The sequence below is a fragment of the Myripristis murdjan genome, chromosome 5 (genome assembly GCF_902150065.1).
Source record: "Myripristis murdjan chromosome 5, fMyrMur1.1, whole genome shotgun sequence".
Taxonomy (NCBI): Eukaryota; Metazoa; Chordata; class Actinopteri; order Holocentriformes; family Holocentridae; genus Myripristis; species Myripristis murdjan.
The window spans coordinates 23,905,494-23,929,542 of NC_043984.1; the positions used below are offsets into that span (position 1 = coordinate 23,905,494).

A 24,049-nucleotide genomic window follows, 5' to 3' on the forward strand; every position below is an offset into this window, starting at 1 on the left:
CCAGTTTTAATGTAAAGTTGTTGCATCACATTATAAATGTTACTGAACTTGTGACTTTTGTTAGTGCTATGAATGACATAAAATGTCTGGTCTTATCCTAAATTATTACTATTATTACACTACTCACAAAAAGTTAGGGATATTTGGCTTTTGGGTGAAATTTCTGGAAAATGTAAAAAGTTCACGCTACAGTGATATTATATCACGAAAGTAGGGCATTTAAGTAGAAGCATACACTGGTGATTTCCTCATCTCAAACAATTTCTTGAAACAAAAGCCAACAACAGTGGTGGATATACCACAACAAAAAATGTCAGTGTCAATAACTTGTCATGTGCCCTTGAGCATCAATTACAGCTTGACAACGACGTCTCATGCTGTTCACAAGTCGACTTATTGTCTGCTGAGGCATGGCATCCCACTCTTCTTGAAGGGCGGCCCTCAGGACATTGAGGTTCTGGGGTACAGAGCTCGGAGCCTCTACACGGCGACTCAGCTGATCCCATAGGTTTTCTATGGGATTCAGGTCTGAGAAAGTGCAGGTCACTCCATTTGAGGTACCCCAGTCTCCAGCAGCCGTTCCCTAATGATACGACCTCGATGAGCTGGAGCATCAAACACCTGATGTGAATTTTGCCGTTAAACTCCTTGTTAGAAAACAGCAACTTGTGCAAAAAGTACTGAAAGATTGAACAGTTGGACATGTGCATTCAAAAGTTTACAGAAGGTCACATTAAGTTCACCTGTAAAGGTTATAATGCATCTTAGGTTCATCCTGAAATTTCACCCGAAAGCCGAATATCCCTAACTTTTTGTGAGTAGTGTATATCGAGGAAGTGAGGAACTGGGTTTGGTTTTCAAACTGTCTGGGCGGTAAGACTAAAAAAATATTGCGCAAGTTGGATTGGTCCACCGAGGCAGGGCAAACTGTGTCGCAGCATGTTTATGAAGTCGCCCTGGTGATCTGTATTGGTCTACCCACGGCTGCATGCCATGTACTGTGGGATACGTCAGTGCCATATTATTCGTTTTTGACTGCTGAACAGGAAGACTCGACACGAAATAGCGTTGCTTTGATGAAAGGCCATTTTGACTGTTAAGGTGAGGCTTTTTCTTTTCCTTTCAAAGCACGTTAAATACAGACAACTTAATATTTAATCTTTCATAGAGAGTGGCTGTTGATGCGCGCATGAAATGATGCGCACATAAACAGTAGGCAGGTGAACATAGTTTACTGCAAGCGAACAGGTCAGTTTGAAAACGAAAGTATCCCCTACAGTAAAGTGATCGGGCTAAATGTAAACTAGATTTTTATAAAGGAAAATGAAATCTGTCTGTTGATTAGGCCGGAGTAACCTATTCGCAAGAAAACGAAACTTATCGGACACGTAAACAGACGCGCTGTTATGTGTCACTGTTCATTTATGACTGCGTGTTTGGACTTTGCTCTTCACCATCCATGGCCATAAGAACGTTTTTTTTTCTGCACTATGAATATCCCCATTACTATAAAAATGACAGCTGAAATTAAGCCTTTTATTAACAAAATATATGCATGCATTTTTGTTGTGCTGAAACTTTCTGTGAGAGCTTTCTTGCAAACTTGTATCGCTGCAACAGGCTGCCAAGGCAACAAGCTTATACCGTGTCCATATTATCTCTTTATCATGTCTGTTTTCCTAGAGCCTGCCATTATGTCAGTGAGTGGGGATGATGCAAAGCCTCCTTGGAGGAATCAGCCAGAACCTCTGGCTTTGGAGCTTACCTGCCCTATTTGTTTGCTACTGTTCTCTGACCCAGTCTCTCTTCCTTGTGGCCATATCTATTGCTTTGCCTGCCTTGAGAAAATGGGAGCAGGCCTCGACCAGCACTGCTGCCCTGAGTGCCAGGCAGAGTACAGGGGCACCAGAAGTCTTGTGAAGAATTTCAAAGTGCGCAGCATTGTCGAGACCTACAGAGCTACTGCAGGGAATGTCAGCTCCACCATGAGGCAGTCTGATGTCAGCTATGTAACGTTCAAGAGTAATGCTAGCTCTGTTGCAGAAGAAACAGAGGCAAATGACCATCAGCACATAGAAAAAGCTAAGCAGAGCCAAAAGGAGAACTCAGGGTGTCCTTTAAAGGACTTAGAGGAATGTAAGGGCAAAGATGGCTTTCAGATTGGATCGGGATGCACAGACGAGCCCTTTTCTTTGGATAAAAAACAAGGCAATGCCAAAGCCAAGTCAGAGATGGATGAACCCAAATTTAGACTGGCATCTCAAGTGACTGAGTTGACCCTAAAGTTAGAGATGGCTGAGGGTGTATTGAAGAAAGAGAAGGAATGGCAGCTGGAGGTGAATGCTGCTAACACACAGCTGAGAGAGAGAGCGGCCAAGCTGTTAGAACAGATCATCGATATGTCGCTGAGCTACAGTGCAGATGTGACGAAGCTCATAGAAGAGGAGCTAGGTCCAGGTGAGGCAGGTATATGCAGTCGGGTCAGCCTAGCTTCTGAGCTAAGTGAGCAGCTGAGGCAGACTGTGAACAGAGCTGAGTCGTTGTTGACTGAACCTGATGGGACTGTGTTTAGTGAGGAGCTTCAGATTTTGCGACCACAAATCGAGGAGCTGATGGCCAAGCCTTTGAAAGAGGAGGAAGACCTTGTTGAATCAAAAATCAACCCTGTCCAGGCATGTTCCAAGCTGGAACAGATGAATGCTGAGCTGAGGAAAGGATTTGGAGAGATTCAGCGCTCACTTCGAGGCATCCTCAATCCTTCAGAGGTGACCTTTGACCCAGAAACAGCCCATCCCAACCTTGTCCTTTCAGATGACTTGAAGACTGTAACCTTCAGCCCCACTAAACAGCCCTACCCTCCCTCTCCTCAGAGGTTCAGCAGCTTCTTCCAGGTCCTCAGCAGCCAGACCTTCTATGGAGGCGATCATTGCTGGGTGGTGGAGCTGGAAGGCTCTCCCTGGATCATTGGTGTGTGCTACGGTGGGAAGTTAGCACGCAGCGGGCTGCCAAGTGCCCTGGAAAGCAGCCACAACTCCTGGTGCCTGATGTGGCACGACAACCTTCTGACAGCCTTCGAGCGGGGTCATGGTGTGCCGCTGAAGAGAACCACAGCATCTCGAAGGCTGGAGATCAGGCTCAGCTTCAAGACCCACAGGCTGAGCTTCTACAATGTCAGCCCCAGCAGTGGGAAGACTCATGTGTACACGTTTAAGGCCAACCTGACAGAGCCAGTGCACCTGGCTTACAGAATGATGTCAGGGCAGGCCAAGGCACGTGCCACTATAGGTGCATAATAAGAATAAGAATAAAGTAAATATCACTATTTCATAGCAAATGTGCTGGAGATTAGAGGGAATAAAATAGTCTTAAAAATTCTGTCAGCGGAATAGGAATATCACAAAATGAAATGACAGTGCTTTTGTTACAATAAAGCAAATTCATATATAAATATAACAGGCTTGACAGTCAGCTAAATGCACCATAAAATTGAAGCCAGCTGCTGTCTAATAAAGGGCTTGTCATCTGAATTAAGAAATCATACCGGACTCTATCTCCAGTTACTTATCAGTATGCATAATAAAACAATAACTAGTCATGAGTTAAACGTATGTTTCTAAAGTCCTCAGGTTTCAGTTGCATAGAGCACAGACAGACTGTGCTACTTGTATTTCCTAAAGCAGCTTACTCCACTGTTTAAGGACTGAATGAATTTTGCACTTACTTGATTACTTTTTGCCTTAAAACTTGACTTCTGAACAGGCAAACAAGCTTTCTCCATTGATGCTGTGTTTCTAAACAAGGGGATAATGAACATTCATTCATAATTATCAATGATAACAGTCAAGCACTTCATTAACTTATCAAGCCATGATATAACCAAGCGTAGATTTGAATTACTGGCTGTTGTGTTCCTCACACATTTGTGTTGTGTAATTTTTGGACAGCTCTTTACCAAATAGCACAATAATTAAATAAATTAAAGAAGAATAAATGAATAAATAAATAAAATCACTAATGAATCCCCATCTTATAAGAAATAGCTGCCAAGAGTAAATATGAACATGCTGTAGTAAATTATTATATATATATTTACTTGACATCCTAAGCCATATTCCGAATAACATTGCACATCAACTGGAATCTCTCTCTCTCGTTTTCTGCTGTGCAGTTTGTGCATTGCTTATTAAATCCTAGTAAAATGAAATTTTCTTCAGTGCTGTTGTATAATGAATGCCTTTGGCTCAGTATATAGACAGCTTCTACTTAAAAGGGAGTTGTGAGACATTTCATGTAAGGGACGGGCATAGGGTCAGATCTGTATCAGTGAGATTACTTTTGTGGTAAGAGTGTATGAGCAGCATCCAAATTTTGCAATTTAGCCATACCTGTATTAGGGCCTCATTTAAACAATAGTACAGTGTACCCAGTTATCTAGCATGGTTCCTTTATTGCAGTGCCTATAATATGGGTCTCCTCAGCTTTGTTTCTTTTTTGTGTGTGCTTTGGTTTTGGGGTAATTTTACATTTGGTTTACAACTGTATGAAAATTGAAAAAAATGATGTTTTGCATCTGCACTCTTTAACTCTCAATTCTGTTTGATAAATAAACTTTGAAATACGCAGTTATCATTTGTACCACATTTTTTTCATGTCAGTAATGTTCCACATTCCTTTATAAGCATAAAAAAGCAAGACAGAGAGGCAAAAAAAACAAAAAACAAAAACAAGTCCTATCATGTTCACGTTGGCGTCAATTCTCGCGATAAGTGCATCCTGGTCAGCTGACCACTGGGGGAATTTGGTAGGCTGGTGGGGAAACGTCAGTTGACTGGTCGGCTTAACGATGTTGTCGATTTGTGTTCAATTTATTGATCGGCTCTAGTGTGTATGGGAGCATCTGTAGCACGTACTAAATGCGTTATTTGTGAGTCCCGGAACATTTGTGCCCTTCAGCTTGAGACTTCTGAATCGGTAAGCAACTCGTTTTGTCAGCTCAATCTCTCAAAACGTAAGCCTAAGGGTCAGTGTCATTTCATTTGGCATCACGATGGGTCGTGGTGTTTATTTTGATGCCAACGTGAGGCACACGGCTGTGTTAGCTGGCTGATGTTAGTTGGCAAGCCTCAATGATTCACTGTCGTATGGAAAAAGAGGTTCCTACTGTCCGACAGGATCATGGGGAAAAAACATTGACTTTAGTCGTCAAACTACCCATCCCGAGTCGGCTAGCTAGCTACAAGTCGCAGCCTCAGCTAATGTTGTTCAGTATTGGCCGCGACTGATAATAAACTGCTATGTTAGGTTAATATTTCTTACTTTTCAGACATCAACTCAAGTTTAACTCTATGCCAAGTCACACTAGGATAGCACAATTTTACCTAACTCTAGTTCTCCATGGGACGTGTCATTTGCTCGGTGTTGTAGCTGTTAGCTGTGCTTGGTCTCTCTGCTTATATTGTGGTTCGAGTTCGCCATCTGTTGAGTTAACGAGATTAGGTTCAATTTGCCATGTGAAACCCCAGCTTTACACTGCACATAGCGAGCGTAACAACACAGGCTGGTTACATAATGTTTGTCTTACGTGGAGAAAGTTTGGATAGGTGCCTGCCTGCTTGGTAAAACAAGCCAGCAGTTGGAAATCCCGCACACCTAAGTTTCTTTAGCACAACAGCGCCAGGGTTTTCAGAATAATACACTTTCATTTTATCCATCTGACTAACAAATGAATGGGGGAAAGTCCCTTGCTCTTAAGTGTAGCTGTCGAGTGTTAAGAAAGCTATTTTGAACCTTTGTTTTCTGTAAAACAAAAGCCTTGTCTCTTATTTAACCCATAACTTTTAAATGGCTACCCAAAGGGATGCAGTAGGTTTGCGTGCAACTGAAGGTTATCATCATCTCACCTTCCCTGCACACAAAACATGTGACAACCTGAACCAACCTACTTCCCTAAAAACACCTAAAAAAAATCTACAGCATTCAATCAACATTTGAGTTTCCTCTTTAAAAAGGGACCTTTAAGGTACAGATACATTTAACACCTCCATTCCATCATGCCAAATATATTTAAAATACCCAGACGTGCATTGATCAACATCATATTTAAATTAATACATTTAATACATATTCAGGTTAATTTGTTCCCCAGGCCCTGACATCATGCTGGACCATGTACACCAAGCTGTGATGAGGTTTGTGCTATACAATAGCAGTGTTTTGCCCACACCATCAGAGAACACATCGGCGTTCCCAACCTGGCAACCTGACTCTGAGGCAAACATCACCAAGCCTCACAAATGTCTCCAGGTTTTGTATGAGGACATTGGAGATTCCAGGTAAACAATAACATAGAAGTTAACACTGAAACCAAGAAAGGAACAGTTCACTAAACATGCCTTTTCTTTTAGGCCATGGTGTTACAATGTCAGAGAGAGAAAAATGGGTGGGGAGGAATTTCTCTTATTTATTTTTTAATGGTTGAACATTAGCATGATTATTAATTTTTAATGATTCCAACAGAATCTTTAGCCTATTTGCTTGTTTTCATGCGGTAGTTTTAGCTGCAAAGTGAATAGCTGTAGATGTGTGTTTGTAACTGCAAATGAATCCTCGGTTTTCTATGAAAGTACTTCTTTGCTTATCCCAACGTTGACTTTTCTGTCTTAGGGTGAGATTCTGGGACCTGCTGCTATTGGTGCCCAATGTGGCCTTCTTCATATTCTTGATGTGGAAGCTGCCCTCAGCCAGGGCAAAGATACGGCTCACATCCAGCCCCATCTTCATCACCTTTTACCTCCTGGTAGGGCATTGAACACATATACATTATTTTATTTCTGTAGCCTGTTATGTCACTGATGACAGCTCTAAGCAAATCTCCGTAAAGGGCAAATAAATGAAAATCAGACTTGAAGTATTGAGCTAATTCCTTTCACCTCAACCTCTGTTATTCTGGCTGCCTTCTCCTTGTTCTTGATTTCCTGAAATTTACTTGCATCGCTCTCCTTTCTTCTGTCTCTCTATTTTACAACAGGAGTCTCTCAAAATCAGCTGTGTAGGTTCTAGAATGTAAATAATTATTTTTACATATTGATGTAATCAGTGAAACGTTCCTATGTGGTCTAAGGACAATGCATTTCATTTAGTCCGGTGTGTGACCTTTGTTTCCTCAGGTGTTTGTGGTGGCAGCAGTGGGAATTACCCGGGCTATTGTGTCCATGACTGTTAGTGCATCCAGTGCTGCTACCATCATAGACAAGGTAAGGATGCATATGCAGCTTCAGATTAATTTTTGGAACATACACTTCACAGGTGTTGGATTGCAAGTATTGACATGGAAATTAACAAACCACTCCATTTCTAACAGTTCATAACAGATAAAATTGTCATTAGTGTAGCTATAGGCTGGATGAAAGTGATAATACTTGAACATGTTATATGAAGTGCTATCTTTCCTTTGAACATTACATAATAGTACATGATAGCCAAGTGACTTGATAGGACAACTTACTTGTAGATGTGCTGATTTGCAGTCATATAGTTATTTCACTGCCATCATGTAGCTTTGCATAATCAATACTGTTATCTAAGTAGCAAAGTTGCAGCTGTTCAGCAAACACAGCTTCCATATCCTGTTCAGTACTTAATAAAAGTGCCTCTTTTATTAAGTGCCTAGAAGGATCAATTGGAGCTGCAGCATTACGTTGCAAGGCTTTCATGTTGAAACGAAAGGCATGGCTGACATTCCTCACATACCAGACAGATCCCTACGGTGTTCACAGCGATAGACCTTCCGTTCCCATCGCAGACCACCACACATGCACTGTTTAAGAAGGGAACATGGAGACTTATGTAATGCTGTGGACTTTTCACTGCCCTGTACACATAGGCTAAAATTCTAGATTAATATTTGTTACCACATGACTGGTGTAATGATGTTCTTTGTGCTTTAGGTGCTGTGGGAGATCACCCGCTTCTTTCTGCTGGCTATTGAGCTGAGTGTCATCATCCTGGGACTGGCTTTTGGTTAGTTTGCTCAGCTGGTTTCACTTCTGATTTAGACAGTTAGCCCATGTGATGTATCCATCTTTTCCCACAACATTGCTATGTTGTGAATGTGCAGTTTGTAATCAGCTTATTCAGTGCTAAATTTCATGGACTGCAGCTGCACTATTTGTGCACTCGACATTTTTCTTTTCTGGTGCCAAGGCTCTTTCCTTTTCCTTGTATCAGGTCACCTGGAGAGCAAGTCCAGTATAAAGCGTGTGCTTGCTATCACTGCTGTACTGGCTTTGGGGTACTCCATAACACAGGTAACAGTGAATGACAAGTTCCATGAAATTGTTGATGACCCTGTTGAACATAGGATGATAAATTTACATAATAAATATTGTAAGTGCTTTTTAATATTTCTTCATACTACTGAAATGAGCAATAACTCAAGTTGTGTATGTTCTTGTCAGGGCACACTAGAAATCCTGTACCCAGACAGACATCTGTCTGCAGAGGACTTTAACATCTATGGCCACGGAGGACGGCACTTCTGGTTGGCCAGCTCCTGCTTCTTCTTCTTGGTCAGTAGCCTATAGAAAGCCAGTAGTAGCAGCACAGAAAAAAGCAAAACTTGGAGTTAACAGATAATAGATATCTAAGGTTGGACTAAAAATGAAATCCTTCTCTTTGTAGGTGTACTCTTTAATTGTCATCTTACCTAAAACTCCAGTGAGGGAGAGGATATCTCTGCCATGTAAGTGAAAATATTACATCTTGGTGACAAAAGATAGAAATTACATTTTGGCATTAGTATGAATGAAAAAGTTTTATTAAAATGTTGAATGGAAAATTTCAAGAGAGTGTGTTTCACTGTCCATAATGTGCAAAATACCACTATAACATGCTGTCTCATTGGAATATATCTACATCTATTAAGCTATCTTCTTTTTGCTTCCTCTGTGCAGCGAAGAAGAGTTTCTATGTGTATGCTGCCATCCTGTCTTTACTGAACCTAGTGCAAGGGCTGGGCAGTGCCCTGCTGTGTGCTGATATCATAGAGGGACTATGGTCAGTATACTCTTAGCAACAGCTGTCTGTAGCAGAATGCATTTTACTGCGTGGTGGAGTTCAGTAGAAGTTCTGATAGAGTGCTAAGTGTGGGGGTTGTCTTTATTTTGTCTTTTCTGATCCAGCTGTGTGGACGTCACCACCTTCCTGTACTTCTCCATCTTCGCTCCACTCATTTATGTCACATTCCTTAAAGGATTCTTTGGGTACGTGAGAATAATCATACAAGATTCATATGCAGTCATATATATTGCAGTTGAGCCTAACTGATTTATTTCCCAAAAATAAGAACAGCAGTCTCATTAATTGGGGTCCCAAGATGGATTGGCACTGATGTTTCGGCAAAGCCTTCCTCAGCTTGCTTCAGTGTGCCTCAGAAAAATACACTGAGGATATCTTTGCTGAAACTTCAGTGCCAGTAAATCATGAGACCCCAAAAATACGTCTCCCTTTTCTATCACAGTTCTGTGTCAATCTGCATTTCAATCTTGTGACTTTTCAGTGATGTTAAGGTTCTTTTTGCCTCAATTTTCAGTCCATGTCACCCTACCTTTCTCTCTTTTTTTCTTCCCCCCCAGCTCAGAGCCCAAGATCCTCTTCTCCTATAAGTCACAGGTAGATGAGCCAGATGAAAGCGATGTCCACCTCCCTCCTACCTCGTCTACCAGCCTGGGCCGTAAGGAGCTGGCTGACCAGGGTCTCTTCTACTCCTCCACTCAGATTGACGGCTCAGGTCCTGGCGTTGCTGGTATGGTAGGAGCCTACCTGGACGATGTCGCCTCTGGACCCTATGGGGCTGGCAGTATTAACAGTATTGAGAGTGACCGCTGGAGACCTATCAATGTGTGAATAGAAGAAGAGGAAGATGGAGAAAGAGACAGATGTATAGGCGGCTGGATGTCATGCAGGAAGATGGTGTGCTTGCAGAATAATGCAGAATAACGTAGTGGAAGGCCAAGTATGGATAGCCTTGGTCTTTTTATGAGGTGGGTATGAGTTAACAAGGGGATGAGTGAGGAAAGAACTATGCTAGCCTATTCTCTGGAGTACTGTGATTTGAGCAACAGCTTCCCACCACTGCTGCTGTAGCCCCTCACCAAGAACTCTGTTCCTCGTCATGACTCCTACAGACTCCATGTTGATTCTGGCTGATAGGTTCTTTAATTTTGGTCCTTGCTGCCCTGTTTCAGCACTTTTCCTGAATTCCTGCTTTAGTTATCTACTGCAGGTAGCCACAATGATCTTGAAGTTAAAGCCCCATTAATGGACCTGAGTCTGTAGCTAACAGCTTATCTTCATTCGATGTTAATCCATCATCTGTACATTCCCATCCAAGGCTTACTATTTAAGTAATACCAACTCAGCTATTACCTGCTGCCTTGTATTAGATTTGTGACTCAACTAGCTAATAAGCTTGTATTGAATCACTGTGCCTCTCTGCACAGGGAAAAGACTTGTGCTCATTCATTCTGATCAGTGTGTTTTCTTTGACTTCTGCAATCAGTGCTTTGTTTCCCTCCTGTTAACTTGTGAAAGGCTGTAGCGTGATGTTTTGTGGTATCAATGTCGTTTGAGAAGGAACTCAGTACTTTCCAAATACAGGCTTGGTAGCCCATGTGAAAGACCAGGAAGTGCTGCTGGCATCTCCAGGACTCAAGGGCTGGGACACAAAATGGACTTCTCACTGTGCCTCAGCCATAACCTCTCTACCTGTCATGTTATTTTCTGTTGTATTTATTTTAGAGTTTTGCTTTATTTTATAATACCAGAGTCATCATTCCGGCTATTGAATGCAATTATGATATGTTGGCTTTGTGGCCAATGTGGAGAGCCAAATAGCACTTAAATTTATTTAAGATATTTTTAGAAATGGGATTTCAGCCAAGAAGATGCAATTTTTTTTTTTTTTTTTTGGGTGGGGGGTATTTCAAATTAGAAAGACCCTTATTTCATATGAAAATATCCAGTGCAGGAATGACATAATTGTTGCTGTTACTATGTTCAGTTCTTATTTGCTGCTAATGTCTCTGCTCTTTGTGCAGACTTATTCACAAATGCCATTATACTTAGAGAAACTGAAACACCCAAGGTAATCAGAGATGACAATAACAGTGATATTTTGTGGAGTTATTTGAGTCTTGTTTTGGGTACAGGAACATTTTCCTGTGGCTGGCCAAAAGAGGACAGAGCAGTTTCTCCTCTAAATTGATGTTGAGCATCAAAAACTAGATGGGTCATCTTCAGACGGAGTGAAGGGGAAAACTGCTCAAACCTATTGAAAAGTTGTTATTTTCTTAACTGATAAATTTAAGGACTAATGTATTTGGTTCTTTGGTTAATACCCAAAAGAAATTCACAGAATTTCATCAATGAAACCCTTCGAACCCTTAATTCAAGTTCTGTGAATAAATTATTGTTAGTCCTTTAACATTATTCTTGCGTCTCTGGGTATCACACCAGTATCTCATATTACCATTCAAACCATCTCATGTCACACCTTATCTAAAGCAGGAGTTTGCAGTGAATTTCATAAATTATAAAGGGCTGATATGAGTTATGTCTTGACTACACATTATTACATTATTACAGGCAAAACAAATTCTCTGTATTTTTATGCTCACAAAACAATTTCATTTGTATTTGAGTGCTCTCCTGTAAATTATATACTTTTGCTATGGAAGGATCGCTGTATGTAAGCCTGTATACAGTATAGAGGGAGACATTTATTTTTTCATTGTGAAGCCACAGCACAATAATGAGTATGGCCAACAAAGTATTTTCTGCCTGGCTCTTCAGATGTTTCTTATTTAATTTTCAGTGCTGTTGAGCTCTGGGCTGCATTCCCAGCTGGAAAAGCACTAATGCAGGTGTCAGTCTGCAGTGACGAGTAAGCTGAGTTGAGAACTTATTTCTCGGTGCGTGGATATAAAATTCAAGTGCGGTCTCTTGCTACAAAATGTTTGGAGATGTTTGATAGTGAAACCATTTTGCGGATGATCTGTAATTTGCCTTTTTTTTTATTTAGGTGCATTGTTTGTAGAATATTCAACTCATATTATTGTGATGTGTTGAGCATTCCATGAGCAACAAATTAAACCATGCCTTCTTTGATTTCTGTGCAAATGCATGTGTTTTTTGTTTTTTGGGGGAGAGGGAGGAGGCGATTGGACTCCACCCTATGGCTAGTTGAGGTACTACAGCTTTGAGGACTCCACATACTGGTTCCTTATGGTACTACAAACTGGCATAGGCTTCCACCCCCCCATAAATTTGTACCATGTCCTGTTGGTATGACTGGTAGGCGAATCCCAATTGTATAGTTAAATTTCCTAAGATGTTATTTCTTGAAAACAGCTTATTCGGGTCAGATTTCAAACCAAGGCCGATACAACTACAATTCCCATGCTCCCTGCGCCCACTTATCATACACGATCAAATGCAATTGGCTCCTAATTATTTCATCCAACCAATGAGAGTTGGCGATACTGCGGCGCCAGAGTGACCTTTATTGGAGTATTCTGTTCACCGGTCGCTGTGGCGGCGACTCCAGCCGCTATCTCATTTTTCTGTCCCTGTCAAAACACTAGACAGGGTTTATATTTTTTTCCTGAGCAGGTGGAAGAAAGCGGGTCAAAATGGGAGCTAATGGAAGCACGACGAGGAAAGTGTCATTCGGACTGGACGAGGAGGAGAAGGTCACAATTATTCAAGGAGTGAAGGTTGGTACTGGCATATTGGGAGAAATGCAGGGGCAAAGTTTAAATGCCATGACTTACGTTATAAGTGTACCTTTACGGTGGTCGTGATGTGAGGTGTAAAAATGTGCTGCCAGGTCGTACGTCCTAGAATGAACTCCATTCTTGCTCTCCTCCCTCCGACATGCACCGTTAACCCGCCGCCTTGCAACATTAGTATCTTTACAGTCGGTTACAATAATGGCAAAGATGTTAAGCAGTAAAACACCTGTCAAGTGGAGAGACTAGGGCATTGTACGCAGCCATAATGCAACATGTCGCCCCACAGCTGATCACATGCAGGGGGACTGTCAACAGCACAGTTCTGCTATGTGGGCAGTAACACAGGGGTTAACTGTCTAGTGTAATGCAATACTAACGACTAACGACTTGTTAGGTTGTTAGCTGTTAAAAAAATTATTTTGGCGGCAGGTCGTTGCTAATTATGACACTCGTCATTGCGTTAAACCCACAATTTTATCACTGTCCGCCTGAAAGCTGAAGGGTAGCAGAAATAATTTATAAAACGCGGTCATTTATTTTACCTGTGGGTAAATTTTTTGCTCTTCTGGGATCAAAGGTCAAGTTGAGCGACACAGCAGCACAGCAGCTGGTCGGGAGGCAGTGCCTTGCTCAAAGACACTAAGGTTTATTGGGTGTAGGGCTGCAGCTTATGATTAATGTCACTGATGATTAATCTGTTTTGCTCCAGGACCTGATACTAGTTGGCCTATGACGCGTCAAAAATAATGACATTCGTTGAAAGTCCAGCTGATGTCTTCATAGTGTTTCCTTAGTCCGACCAGAAAAAAAAGTAGGCTATTAATTTTATTATGATATGAATGGAGAAATGTAAGCATATCAGTGCATCATAGTGGTCTGAGGTAATTCAGTTCAGTTCAACTCAATTTTGTTTGTATAGCATGAAATCATAACAGACGTTATCTCTAGGTCCGCTACAGAGTGGTAAGTATTTAAGCTGTAATAAGCAAATGTTTGGTACTTTTATGTGCTAAATAACTGAAAAGATTACTTCATTGTCAAAATGATCATTGGTTAATTCTCTGTCACTTGATCAATCAACTAATCATTTCAGCACTAACTGTGTTTGTGCTTGTAAGGATTTCATAAATGGTGTCTATGTGTGTGTTCTCTCACAACTTCCTGTCCAGCTCTCAGAGGATGTGCTGAGGCGGATGCGAGAGTCCCAGGGTTCGGACAGCGCCAAGCCTGGCAGTCAAAAACCACCACCAAGTACGTCCCAGCCAAACATAGTTTCTCACAGAGATCCCACAGAGTCCCTGTGGGGAGGCCCACTGTGTCAGCGAGCAGGACCTCATACACTGAGTGATGAGTACAGAGTCAGGATAAAGGTCGATTCTGCTGGTGTTTGTGCTCTTTCAGTTTCTGGGGGAATAAAAATAGACAGAATATGGTACATATGGTACATACTGTGTATGTACCATGTGCAATTGATTTGCTCTTAATATTCCAATGGCTCTTTAGAAGCCTTGTAAATGTGAATCTTTTTCTACCAAAAAATACATGGAAAACTCATACTTAGTTTTTGTATAATTGTTGATTCTTTTGTCAAAAATTAGACTTCAAAAGAGTTCAAAATGGAAAAAAAAGTCTTTCCTTCTGTTAGTAAGTAAAGGTAGTGGCTAAGAGACAGTGTTACCAACAGGGGGTGCTGTATTGCAAATACAGTTGAAGCCTTCACATTTGTCCCATTTGCTTTTCAGGTCCAAAACCAACAGGACCCTCTGCAGCAGAAATACAGGAGGAATTACGCAAAAAGTAAGGGTGCAGTATATTAAGGAATGACGTGTGTGTGTGTGTGTGTGTGTGTGTGTGTAAGATGACCCTGGAGTGATAAACCCACTGACCCTCATTGCTGCCACCTGGCTTCACCATATTTGGAGAGACACATATTGCACCTTCTCATGTAATTTTTCATAAGGCTAACTTAGAATTTGAAACCTACCTGAGATATGAATACATTTTTCAAACTTCAGTATGGCAAGTATTAGATTTTGGCAGGAGATTCGATCATTGTGTCTGTTTACTTTCTAGTTTACTGAGTGCTTTGTATTGTCACTTTCAGCTGATAGCCAGTGGAGTTGACAGATATATAATGTTGCAAACACTTGACACTAATGTGCAGTGTTCATGGGGAATGCATACAATGCCAACTGACTTGTCAACACTCGGTTGATTTACGCCGTCCTTCAGACAAGCTCAGGTTTGTATGGCAACAAACATGTTGCTATGTTGCTGGAATGCTCACACAAATGCCTGAGCCTTTGTGGGCTAATTGGCATCTGGCAAGGACAACAGTTGTTACTGAGCCACTCTCACTGTGTTGTTTCCTGGGGAATTGTTACATATGATTGAATATAATTATGTTTAGATGAGTGTCACCAGGAGCATAATTCTATGATGAAGTCAGTCCATTGTTTAAGGCAGCTTACAGTTAGAGATGTGAAGGTGCTCATGGCTGCCATAGTTGAGTAGTAGAGATATTTATTCAAATATTTTCTTTGAAAATTCAGCAGTCAGCTTATAAAAAAAATATGAACACCACTTCCTTATGTGATATTCTTCTGGTCATTTTGCAGTGTGTTCATATTCTTGTTATAATTGCGTTTTTGAGAGTCGTTTTGTGAAAGCATTGCACATGAATGGAGAGGCAAAAAAAAAAAAAAAGAAACGGAAGATCTGTGCTCTACAGTGGTGCTCCCGTGTGCCAAAATATCAACTTATATTGAGCTCAACAACATATAGGCCTACAGACAAAAGTGTTACTCAGCTTGTTTGTTGCTTTAACTTGAATTCATACTGATGATGTTTTGGTTGGATACTACGCAAGAATGCACAACAAGTAGAATAATAATAACAGTATTAATAATAACAATTACAATTATGTCTAAATGTTGTTGTAGAGATATTTCCGCACTGCAAAGAGCAAAATTGTGGAGGAAACACATGCATGATTGGTCTAATAAGAAAATAATATCAGAATATTAGCTGCTTTCAATCCCAAAATATGTTTACAAGCATTGTCCTTGAAAAACCTGCATCTGTCTCACTTTATTGTGTAGCTGCCAGTGTGTAGGTGTGCAAAGATGTTGCAAAGCATTGTTGAAAAAGAATGTGTGTGCTCAGTAGACTTTCCCTGGGTAAATAAAGGTTAAAAAAACACACACAACCTTATCTGTTCCTCCTCTAGGTTTGAGCGTGAACAGGCCCTGGTGCAGGAGCATTTGGCCAGGCTTGCCCAGAAGGAGAGAGAGGCTGCAGCAGCCACTCAGGGCCTGGATGAGCTGAACCCAGCCGTCCTCATCGAGAAAGGCAAGACCCACGAAGAGCTGGAGAAGGCCAAGATACTGGTGAGTCTTAGATGTACACCTCCTGTCCACTAGAGGGCCTAGAAGGACAAACTCACCAATTTTACAGAATATTCCTACAAACCTCTGATTTAATTTGAGATCAGCTTGACAAGTGGGACAAGAAATCCCACCTGGCTTGCTGTGGGGAAAGGCTATGTTGAGAGACTGAAAGGAATTATGGGTTTGAGGTATTTATTTAATATGAATGAAATAACACAGGATGTCATACGGGGTCAAATCAGTGAGTTTGACTTCTTTTTCAGTATTACATACATGTTCTTATACTAGATACTTACTATATGTATTGTTTCTGTTTCATATTTTTATATGTATTTTTGAGCTTTCCCCTTTTGTTGTGACTCTTTGATTAATCTCTGACATTGTAGGGTCAGTAATGCCACTGTAGAATGTAGAAGTGTGTAGTCCTGAAAGAGGACTCATCCATTCTTCCAATTTTCTTTTTCTTTTCTCTAAAGGGATGTTTAACTCAGTTAAAAATGTGAATTTTCTCAATTTTAATTATTCTTGAGTACTATTTTCATCATCCACCAAGATTTTAACATTCCTAAAATTCAAAAACTATTACAAATTGGAGCTTGAAGGGGTGGCATTTTCTACAATAATGCATTCCAGGAGGTCTGTGTGGGTGTAGAGTCACCAGGGTTGCCTTATTTTTGTGACTGAGAAATAGCTACAGGTCTTACTAACAACATGTTAGCAAATGTTTTTTATAGATAACATTGTTGTGGGGCTCACTTGCTTAAAAGTTTAGGTGATGTGAGAGAGTCCACAACTGCTACCTGCTCTATCCCTCTGACTGAAGTGCTTTGTCAGCCCTCGCCTCTTATGTAGATTGGTAAAACAATCCTTGGTAAAATGGTTGAGTTTGCCAGCTAACAAGCTTAAGTCAAACCACTTTTCAAAAGTGAGGAAAAACGTAATCATATTTTTGATTTACCTTTGCGTGACTTAACAGAGCCACATGTCAGGGAACTCATGGTACAGAAGAATCCCCCTTTTCCAGCTGGGAAGTAGAAGGACTGTTTAGGCAGAGTCACCTATTTGGAAATGTGAAGTTTCCCAGTTCCCAGTTGTGTTGAATGCAGTATTACTTTCCTAACAGTCGTTGTGATTCGCAAATTGTCTGTTCTCGTTATGATCTCCAACTGAACATTTTAGCTATTCACTTCTAGCCTCTCTCTTGTTGAGTTACTATTATTAAATGCGAATTTTAGTGACTAATTTTTCTCAATCTGGATAAAGCTTGTAATGTAATGAAAAGTTGAAACAAGCCTCTAGTTAGGCTTTTGTACTACAGGAAATACAATGGCACAAGAAATTTGAAATGTGAATATCACATGAATATCACACAGTCTGTTGATTAAATACTGTTGATTATCAGGGAAAAAAAACAAGCATGAAATTCCTTATAAAAAAAAAACAAAAAAAAAAAACATTATTTTAAAATTATGAGGCTATGTGCTAAAATGAAAACATTGCTGCATCACAGAATTATCCAACAGACATTTTTATAAATTGCTCAATATTGAATGTTGGTGTTTTTTTCTTCTATTTTATTCATGGGCTTGTCACTTACTCAAGACAAACCTTTTGAGTTGGTAAAGAGCACACTCTACTGGCCAACAATTAAAATGGTGCTTCATGTCCCCAGGTTTCTATACTGCAGAGGACAAATCACATTCAAATAAATACGTAAATAAAAGTAGACAGCTGACCACTTTTGGAAAGATTTTGATCACACTGTACTGAAGCAATTTTTTTCAATACTTAAATCTAAAAAACTCATATTAGCCCTCGTATCCATGAGTCTGCACTGAATAAACTGCGTGAGAGTGATGTGGGAGTAGCATAAATATGAAGGGGGCAACATGGTTACAGTTTATTAAAGGAAGGAATCACTTATGGTGCTTCAAACCAATAAGAGAGCAAGCATAACAGTCTATTTCAACAGACTGTATTAATAATGATAGTGAATTCATTTCATATACAAGGTCCATAGTTTCATTGTTTTCTGCATGTAGACACAAATATTCTCTTGAAGAAGACTGCCGTTCTGCTTTTTCACAACCACTTGCAGTATGCCTGTATTATGCAGTGTTTTCACACAAATTCCTGACTCAGACTTAACGAGTCTGACAGTGGGTCCACTGAGATTGTAAGGAATAAAAGAGAGGTTAAATCCAGATAGACCCTTGAAAATTTGGGTAGAGGATGGAGAGAGGTGGCCATTTAAAACCACTCAGCAGCTTCCAAATGCTTGACCAGCTGCATGTTGCCCTCACAGCCATTATCTAGGGCTGGATGCACTAGACATCATAATGAAAGGTCTACAGTCTGTGTAAGAATTTGCGTACAAGCTTCTGCGTTTCCCTGTGTGAGTGTTAGTGAATATTTTTATGTGTACTTGTGTGAACATGTGTTTATGTGTGTGTTAACTCTGGGAAGAGTGTTACAGACATGTATATTGATGAGCAGTGATCTATCGCCAATCGTTACTTTGAAATTCCCTCCTCTGTGTTTGTCACATTCAGCATGCACTGCTCGCTTCACTCTCCTAAAATGAACCATGGTGGATTCCCCACAGCCCTTTCTCTCTCCCTATCTCTCTCTCCCTGACTCTCTCTCTTTTTCTTCTTCTCTCTCTCCTCCAATTGATTTGTCCTGCAGCGTCTTTTCGGCGTGCCAGCTAGCTGTAATGAATATTGAATGAAGCCGTTGGCTTAGCTTACACTGATACGGGCTCCCGACATTTAATGATGTTGCATTGCAATGAGACTAGGCACACTCTTTCTTCACAGCCTTGTTTTCTCCTTTTCCTGACAGGATGAGTCAATGCAGCTTGTCAGAGTGTGTGTGTGTGTATGTGTGTGTGTGTGTGTGTGTGTGTGTGTGTGTGTGTGTGTGTGTGTGTGTGTATGTGTGTGTGTGTGTGTGCACGCGCACACTTGGAATTGAGAGACACCTTTAAAGTGCATTCTGCCAGTGATTGGACAGGGTAGAAAATATGTGTTGACCCAACTCTTGACACTGATGATGGTCATGTTTGGTGAGTGTGTGTCTTCATGTCAACACATGGACAAAAAAGTTTTGCTGGGTGCATGCAGACAAGAGCAAGCTATGTATAGATGTTTTGCTGTGTATAGATGTATAGAACAGAAATGGATATGTGTGTAAGTAGGGCTGAGAAATATATTGATATTACATTGATACTGTGATATAAGACTAGATATCATCTGGGATATTGTATATTGTAATATCAAGACATGACATAAGTGGTGTCTTCACCTGCTTTAAAAGGCTTTTTTACTGTAAAGAGCTACAGTTTTCTGAACCTATTAGACTGTTTTAGCTGCTCTATTATTTGCCTATTAATGAGTGTTTATCAAAAACTTCATTGTGTAAATATTTTGCCAAAGCACCAATATTTTATCAATACAATATTGATAAAATGTTGATATCAAGGTATTCATTTGATTTTGTCCAAGTCGCCCAGCCTTATATGTAAGCAAATGTAAGATTTAGCTGCATACATACACTATAAGGCTAAAAGTATCGGGGCACACCTCTTGATCACTACATTCAGGTGATTCATTCAGTGCCATCACCACAGGCGTATAAAGTCAAGCACCAAGCCATGCAGTCTGTCTAAATCATTTGTGAAAGAATGGCTCATTCTAAAAAGCTAACTGAATTCCAGCCTGGCGCTATAATAGTAATGTAGGCTAATAGGATGCCACCATTGCAACAAGTCAGTTTGTGAAATTTCCTCCATGATCACCTGTAAGTGGTACTGTTGCTAAGTGGAAGCATCTAGGAACCACAGCAACTCAGCCACCAAGTGGCCAACCACGTAAAGTTACAGAGCGGGGTCACCGAGTGCTGAGGCGTATAATGTTCAAAAGTCACCAACTGGGGTGGACGATTTTGACCAAAATAATATCTCTTTATTTTGGGGGAGTTTGCCAATAATAATAATTGATGATATTTTGCATCCCTCAAAAATGTGTAAAAATAAACCCCTAAAAAAATGTGTTTGTAAAAGACTTGTATTGTACTAGTATGCTAAATAGCATATTAGATACTGTTTGTTTTGATTGTTTTTTGCAAAATGAGTGCCATACTGGAGTTTGTCATTTTTCACATCATTAAAACAACAATTAAGATATTATCATAGACGATATATATTGCGCACAACTATCGCCAAGGCTGACTTAATAACTGCAGAGCTCCAAACCTCCTCTTCCTCATCAGCACAAAAACTGTGTGCAGGGAGCTTCATGGCATGGGTTTCCATGGCCAAGCAGCTGCACACAAACCTTACATCACCAAGCACAATGCCAAGAGTCAGATGGAGCAGTATAAAGCACACCGCTGCTGGACTCTGGACTGGAGCCGTGGAAACTGTGGTGTTCTGTGGAGTGACGAATCACACTTCTCTCTCTGTCAGTCTGATGGACGAGTCTGGGTTTGGTGAATGCCAGGAGAACGTTCCCTGCCTGACTGCATTGTGCCAACGGTAAAGTTTGGTAGAGGAGGCATAATGCTATGGTTTTTCTGGGGTTGGCCTTGGAGCCTTAGTTCCTGTGAAGGGAAATCTTAATACTTCAGCTTATCTATGCTTCCAACCCTGTGGGAACAGTTTGAGGAAGGCCCTTTTCTGCTCCAGCATGACTGAGCCCCAGTGCACAAAGCAAGGTCCATAAAGGCATGGTTGTGTGAGTTTGGTGTGGCAGAACTTGACTGGCCTGCACAGAGCCTCATCGCCATCCAACACCTGTGGGATGAACTAAAACGGAGATTGCGAGCCAGGCCCTCTTGTCCAACATCAGTGTCTGACCTCACAAATGAAGGGACAAAAATTCCCAGAGACACACTAAAATCTTGTAGAAAGCCTTCCCAGAGGAGTGGAAGCTGTTATAGCTGCAAAGGGGGTCCAACTCCATATTAATGCCTGTGGATTTAGAATGGGATGTCATAAAAGCTCCTACTTACTAGGTGTAATGTGTAGGTGGCCCAATACTTTTGTCCATATAGTTTATGTTGGCAGGTATATATTGTGCCATATTTGTTTGTGTGTGGGTGTGTGTGAACCCTAGAGAACAAGGTGTTGGCATGTCATTTTATGAGTGTCTAGGTGACCCCTACCCCCGATCCTCCCATCTCTCCTCTTTCTCACCTGTCCCTCTTGTTCAGTCTCACCTCTGACTTTAATTTTTTTCTCTCTGTTTTTGTCGCACACAATCATTATTCACCAGCTTGACTTCCATGTTCTCATATTTCACACGTACTTAACAAACCTAGGAAAAAAAAACACTTTGCTGATTTCATTCTAACATTAAAATGAATCCTGGATTTATATATATATATATATTTTTTGTTGCAATACTCAAACTTTTGAGGACATTCAAAATACCTTTGAATTTGACTCAAGCTCACCTCGCCAGTATTTCAATTCTCTCCACCTAGCAGGAGGGCTTCCCTCCTAGACTCCTCGTTTCTGTCGACCTCACATCTACCGGCAAGAGTGTAGCTGGAGGCTTAAAGGAGAAGCCTCCCTTTTCCCCCGTTCTGCCGTAAAATGCTCCACTTTGAATAGTTTTGGAGCTGCCTTATCTCTCGGAGGAAAAGACAAACGCACACACACAAAAACACACAGGCATACTCACTACACCCCTCCCCCACGATATCATGCACATGTAGCTTGTGTGCCCCCAGCCTATTTTCCCCTGCGTCCTCCCAGCTCCCTGCGATGCCGGATGTGTGTTAGTGTAGGGGTGAGGAGGAGGTGAGCGAGGTGTGGAGGGAACACCTGTCAGAGAGCTGAACTGCTCCCCACTCTGCCTCAGGCTGCCTGTCACAAACACTCACATTAGCCATTTACTCCCGTCTCAGCACCAACCACCATTGCTGTGTGTGTGTGTGTGTGTGTGTGTGTGTGTGTGTGTGTGTGTGTGTGTGTGTAGCTATGCGTGCATGTGTTCTGCGTTGATTTACCTGTGAGGAACGCTGGGGGCGGGGGGCTCCAGCTTGCTTGTTCAATCCCTATATCCTCTTAACATCATGAATATTATCTGTTTCCACTAATCCATTCCTTATCAATCGTTGAAGCCTACCAAAAAGCAGCATTTTTTTTTTTTTTGCTGTAGTATGTTTATGTTTTTGTTTGGTAGAAAAATCCATGCCCTTGTATAACACTTGATAATCCCCACTCCCTGTGTGCCATATTTGTTAGTGAAGTGTATGAAGGCTGCAGCTGTGTATAGGGCAGGCTAACAGTTGAACCTTGAGTGAAGTCATGGAAGAGACAAGTTACATTAGCACCTACGCTCTGCTCATCTCCTTTCTTTCATTAGCACCTCCTGTGTGCGTTGTTTTCTTTCTCCTCTATTTTTTTCCGCCTTGGAGGTGTCATTCGTGCAGCATGTAAAATACAATTAGTATGCACAGGCTTTCAAGAGAGCTGAACAACAAACACACAGACACACGCACAAACACACTACCACACACACAGGAACAAGCATCTGCTTTAAGTGATTGAGTTTCAGTAGCTTCCCAGATGGGTGAGAGAAATAGGCTTTTGATACCTGTTGTGTTGCTGTGTGGGTGTTGCTGGTTAATGTTTGCCACTGCTGTAACCTGCTTGCAGATTTGCTTTTAGCTTCATATAGGAAAGGCCGGCTGTTGTCATTTTTTTCTGGAGGGGAAAAATTAATAGTGGACAGCATCATCTCAAGCCATAGCTGTTTCCATTCATACCAATTCAATGCAACTTTATTTATAAAAATTGGGACAATTTAAAGGTCTAGTGTTAGAAGCCTCACAAATCTTATTTTGAATAATTATTACCTCCGCTACCATGGCATCTTGTGAGGTGTGATGCATTAATCTTGACAGTTTTCTACCGTCATGTACTCCATTCGTGACCTTGGTATCCCTGTGGATTTTGATTTAACTTTCCAAATTTTTGAGGCACACACAATATGCATAATGCATCTTAGCAGGTACGGTATCAAGTATAACATGTTCCCGGAAGGGCATGGTATGGGCATCAGATTTTTATTTTAAGTAGGTTATGTAAACATGTTACTGTGCATGTCTCATACCGTCTTGCTTCTGGTATCCTGTCAGTACCGTCCATTCAACTGTTCCCCAGGAGGGACATTACCTTCATTTGCATAAATTAGTTTAGCATCAAAGTTGCCATCTCAGCCAGATTTTGAAGTCGAGGGCACTGCTTAGCAAATACCTGTCAGAATAAAAGATGTGGCTTCACAGTCTTCTGCATTTGTCTCGCTTAGATGTGTGAAAATGAAGTCAAGATTATGCAGAAAAACAAACATGTATTGATCAGATTTTATCTTTATGAAGCCATAGACTGCTGGGAAAAACCTATTTGGAGTGAAATGTTTGCGATTGGAAGCGAGATACAGTATCTATTCAGTCACACCTCGTCTTTCCCTCTAACAGCCTAGTCAGGTTTTTATGTAGGGAGTCACTTGACTTTAGCAGTGAAACAGGTAGCGCTGTGTTGGTAAATACCACAGTCAGGCTAACCTTATTCAAAAGGAAAATCATTTCAGATGGCGAGGGAGATAATCTTCTTGCTGTGTAGTCAGACACACTCCTTTTCTTTTTACTGCATCAGTACCCCTGGTTACATGCTTTGAGTTGTTGGCTGATCTAGCAGTGTGCCCAGTATTTATCGCCCCCAGTAAAATTCTGGTAGAGACCATGGTTCAGCACTTGTTTGTCTATCTGTCATGTACAATATCTGAGACGCCACTGAATGGATTTTGATGAATGTTCAGAGAATGATGTGTGTCATTGCTCTGTTCCTGCACTGATTAG

General features: G+C 41.0%; 3 protein-coding genes across 4 annotated transcripts in view; all 3 read left to right on the forward strand.

The window, feature by feature from the left end:
• The first annotated feature begins 969 nt into the window (after window positions 1–969).
• On the forward strand, window positions 970–4,614 carry trim107 (tripartite motif containing 107). Its single transcript, XM_030051055.1, has 2 exons — window positions 970–1,101; window positions 1,684–4,614. Exon 2 carries the CDS (start codon window positions 1,695–1,697, stop codon window positions 3,291–3,293), a length of 1,599 nt encoding a protein of 532 aa, XP_029906915.1. The 5' UTR covers window positions 970–1,101; window positions 1,684–1,694; the 3' UTR covers window positions 3,294–4,614.
• A 196-nt stretch (window positions 4,615–4,810) lies between these two features.
• tpra1 (transmembrane protein, adipocyte asscociated 1) lies at window positions 4,811–12,165 on the forward strand. The gene is made up of 11 exons (XM_030051056.1): window positions 4,811–4,971; window positions 6,146–6,332; window positions 6,664–6,796; window positions 7,167–7,253; window positions 7,947–8,019; window positions 8,227–8,306; window positions 8,457–8,567; window positions 8,680–8,740; window positions 8,952–9,054; window positions 9,180–9,260; window positions 9,633–12,165. The coding sequence occupies exons 2-11, from the start codon at window positions 6,157–6,159 to the stop codon at window positions 9,901–9,903; spliced, it is 1,176 nt and encodes a 391-aa protein (XP_029906916.1). The 5' UTR covers window positions 4,811–4,971; window positions 6,146–6,156; the 3' UTR covers window positions 9,904–12,165.
• Window positions 12,166–12,570: 405 nt separating this feature from the next.
• The window catches only part of chchd6b (coiled-coil-helix-coiled-coil-helix domain containing 6b), a 69,552-nt gene continuing 58,073 nt past the window's right edge, over window positions 12,571–24,049 (forward strand). For both annotated transcript variants that reach the window (XM_030052543.1, XM_030052544.1), the window contains exons 1-4: window positions 12,571–12,773; window positions 13,961–14,042; window positions 14,534–14,588; window positions 16,021–16,180. In XM_030052543.1, the coding sequence (XP_029908403.1) occupies window positions 12,690–12,773; window positions 13,961–14,042; window positions 14,534–14,588; window positions 16,021–16,180 (381 nt within the window). In that variant the 5' untranslated portion in view covers window positions 12,571–12,689. The remainder of the gene's footprint in view (window positions 12,774–13,960; window positions 14,043–14,533; window positions 14,589–16,020; window positions 16,181–24,049) is intronic.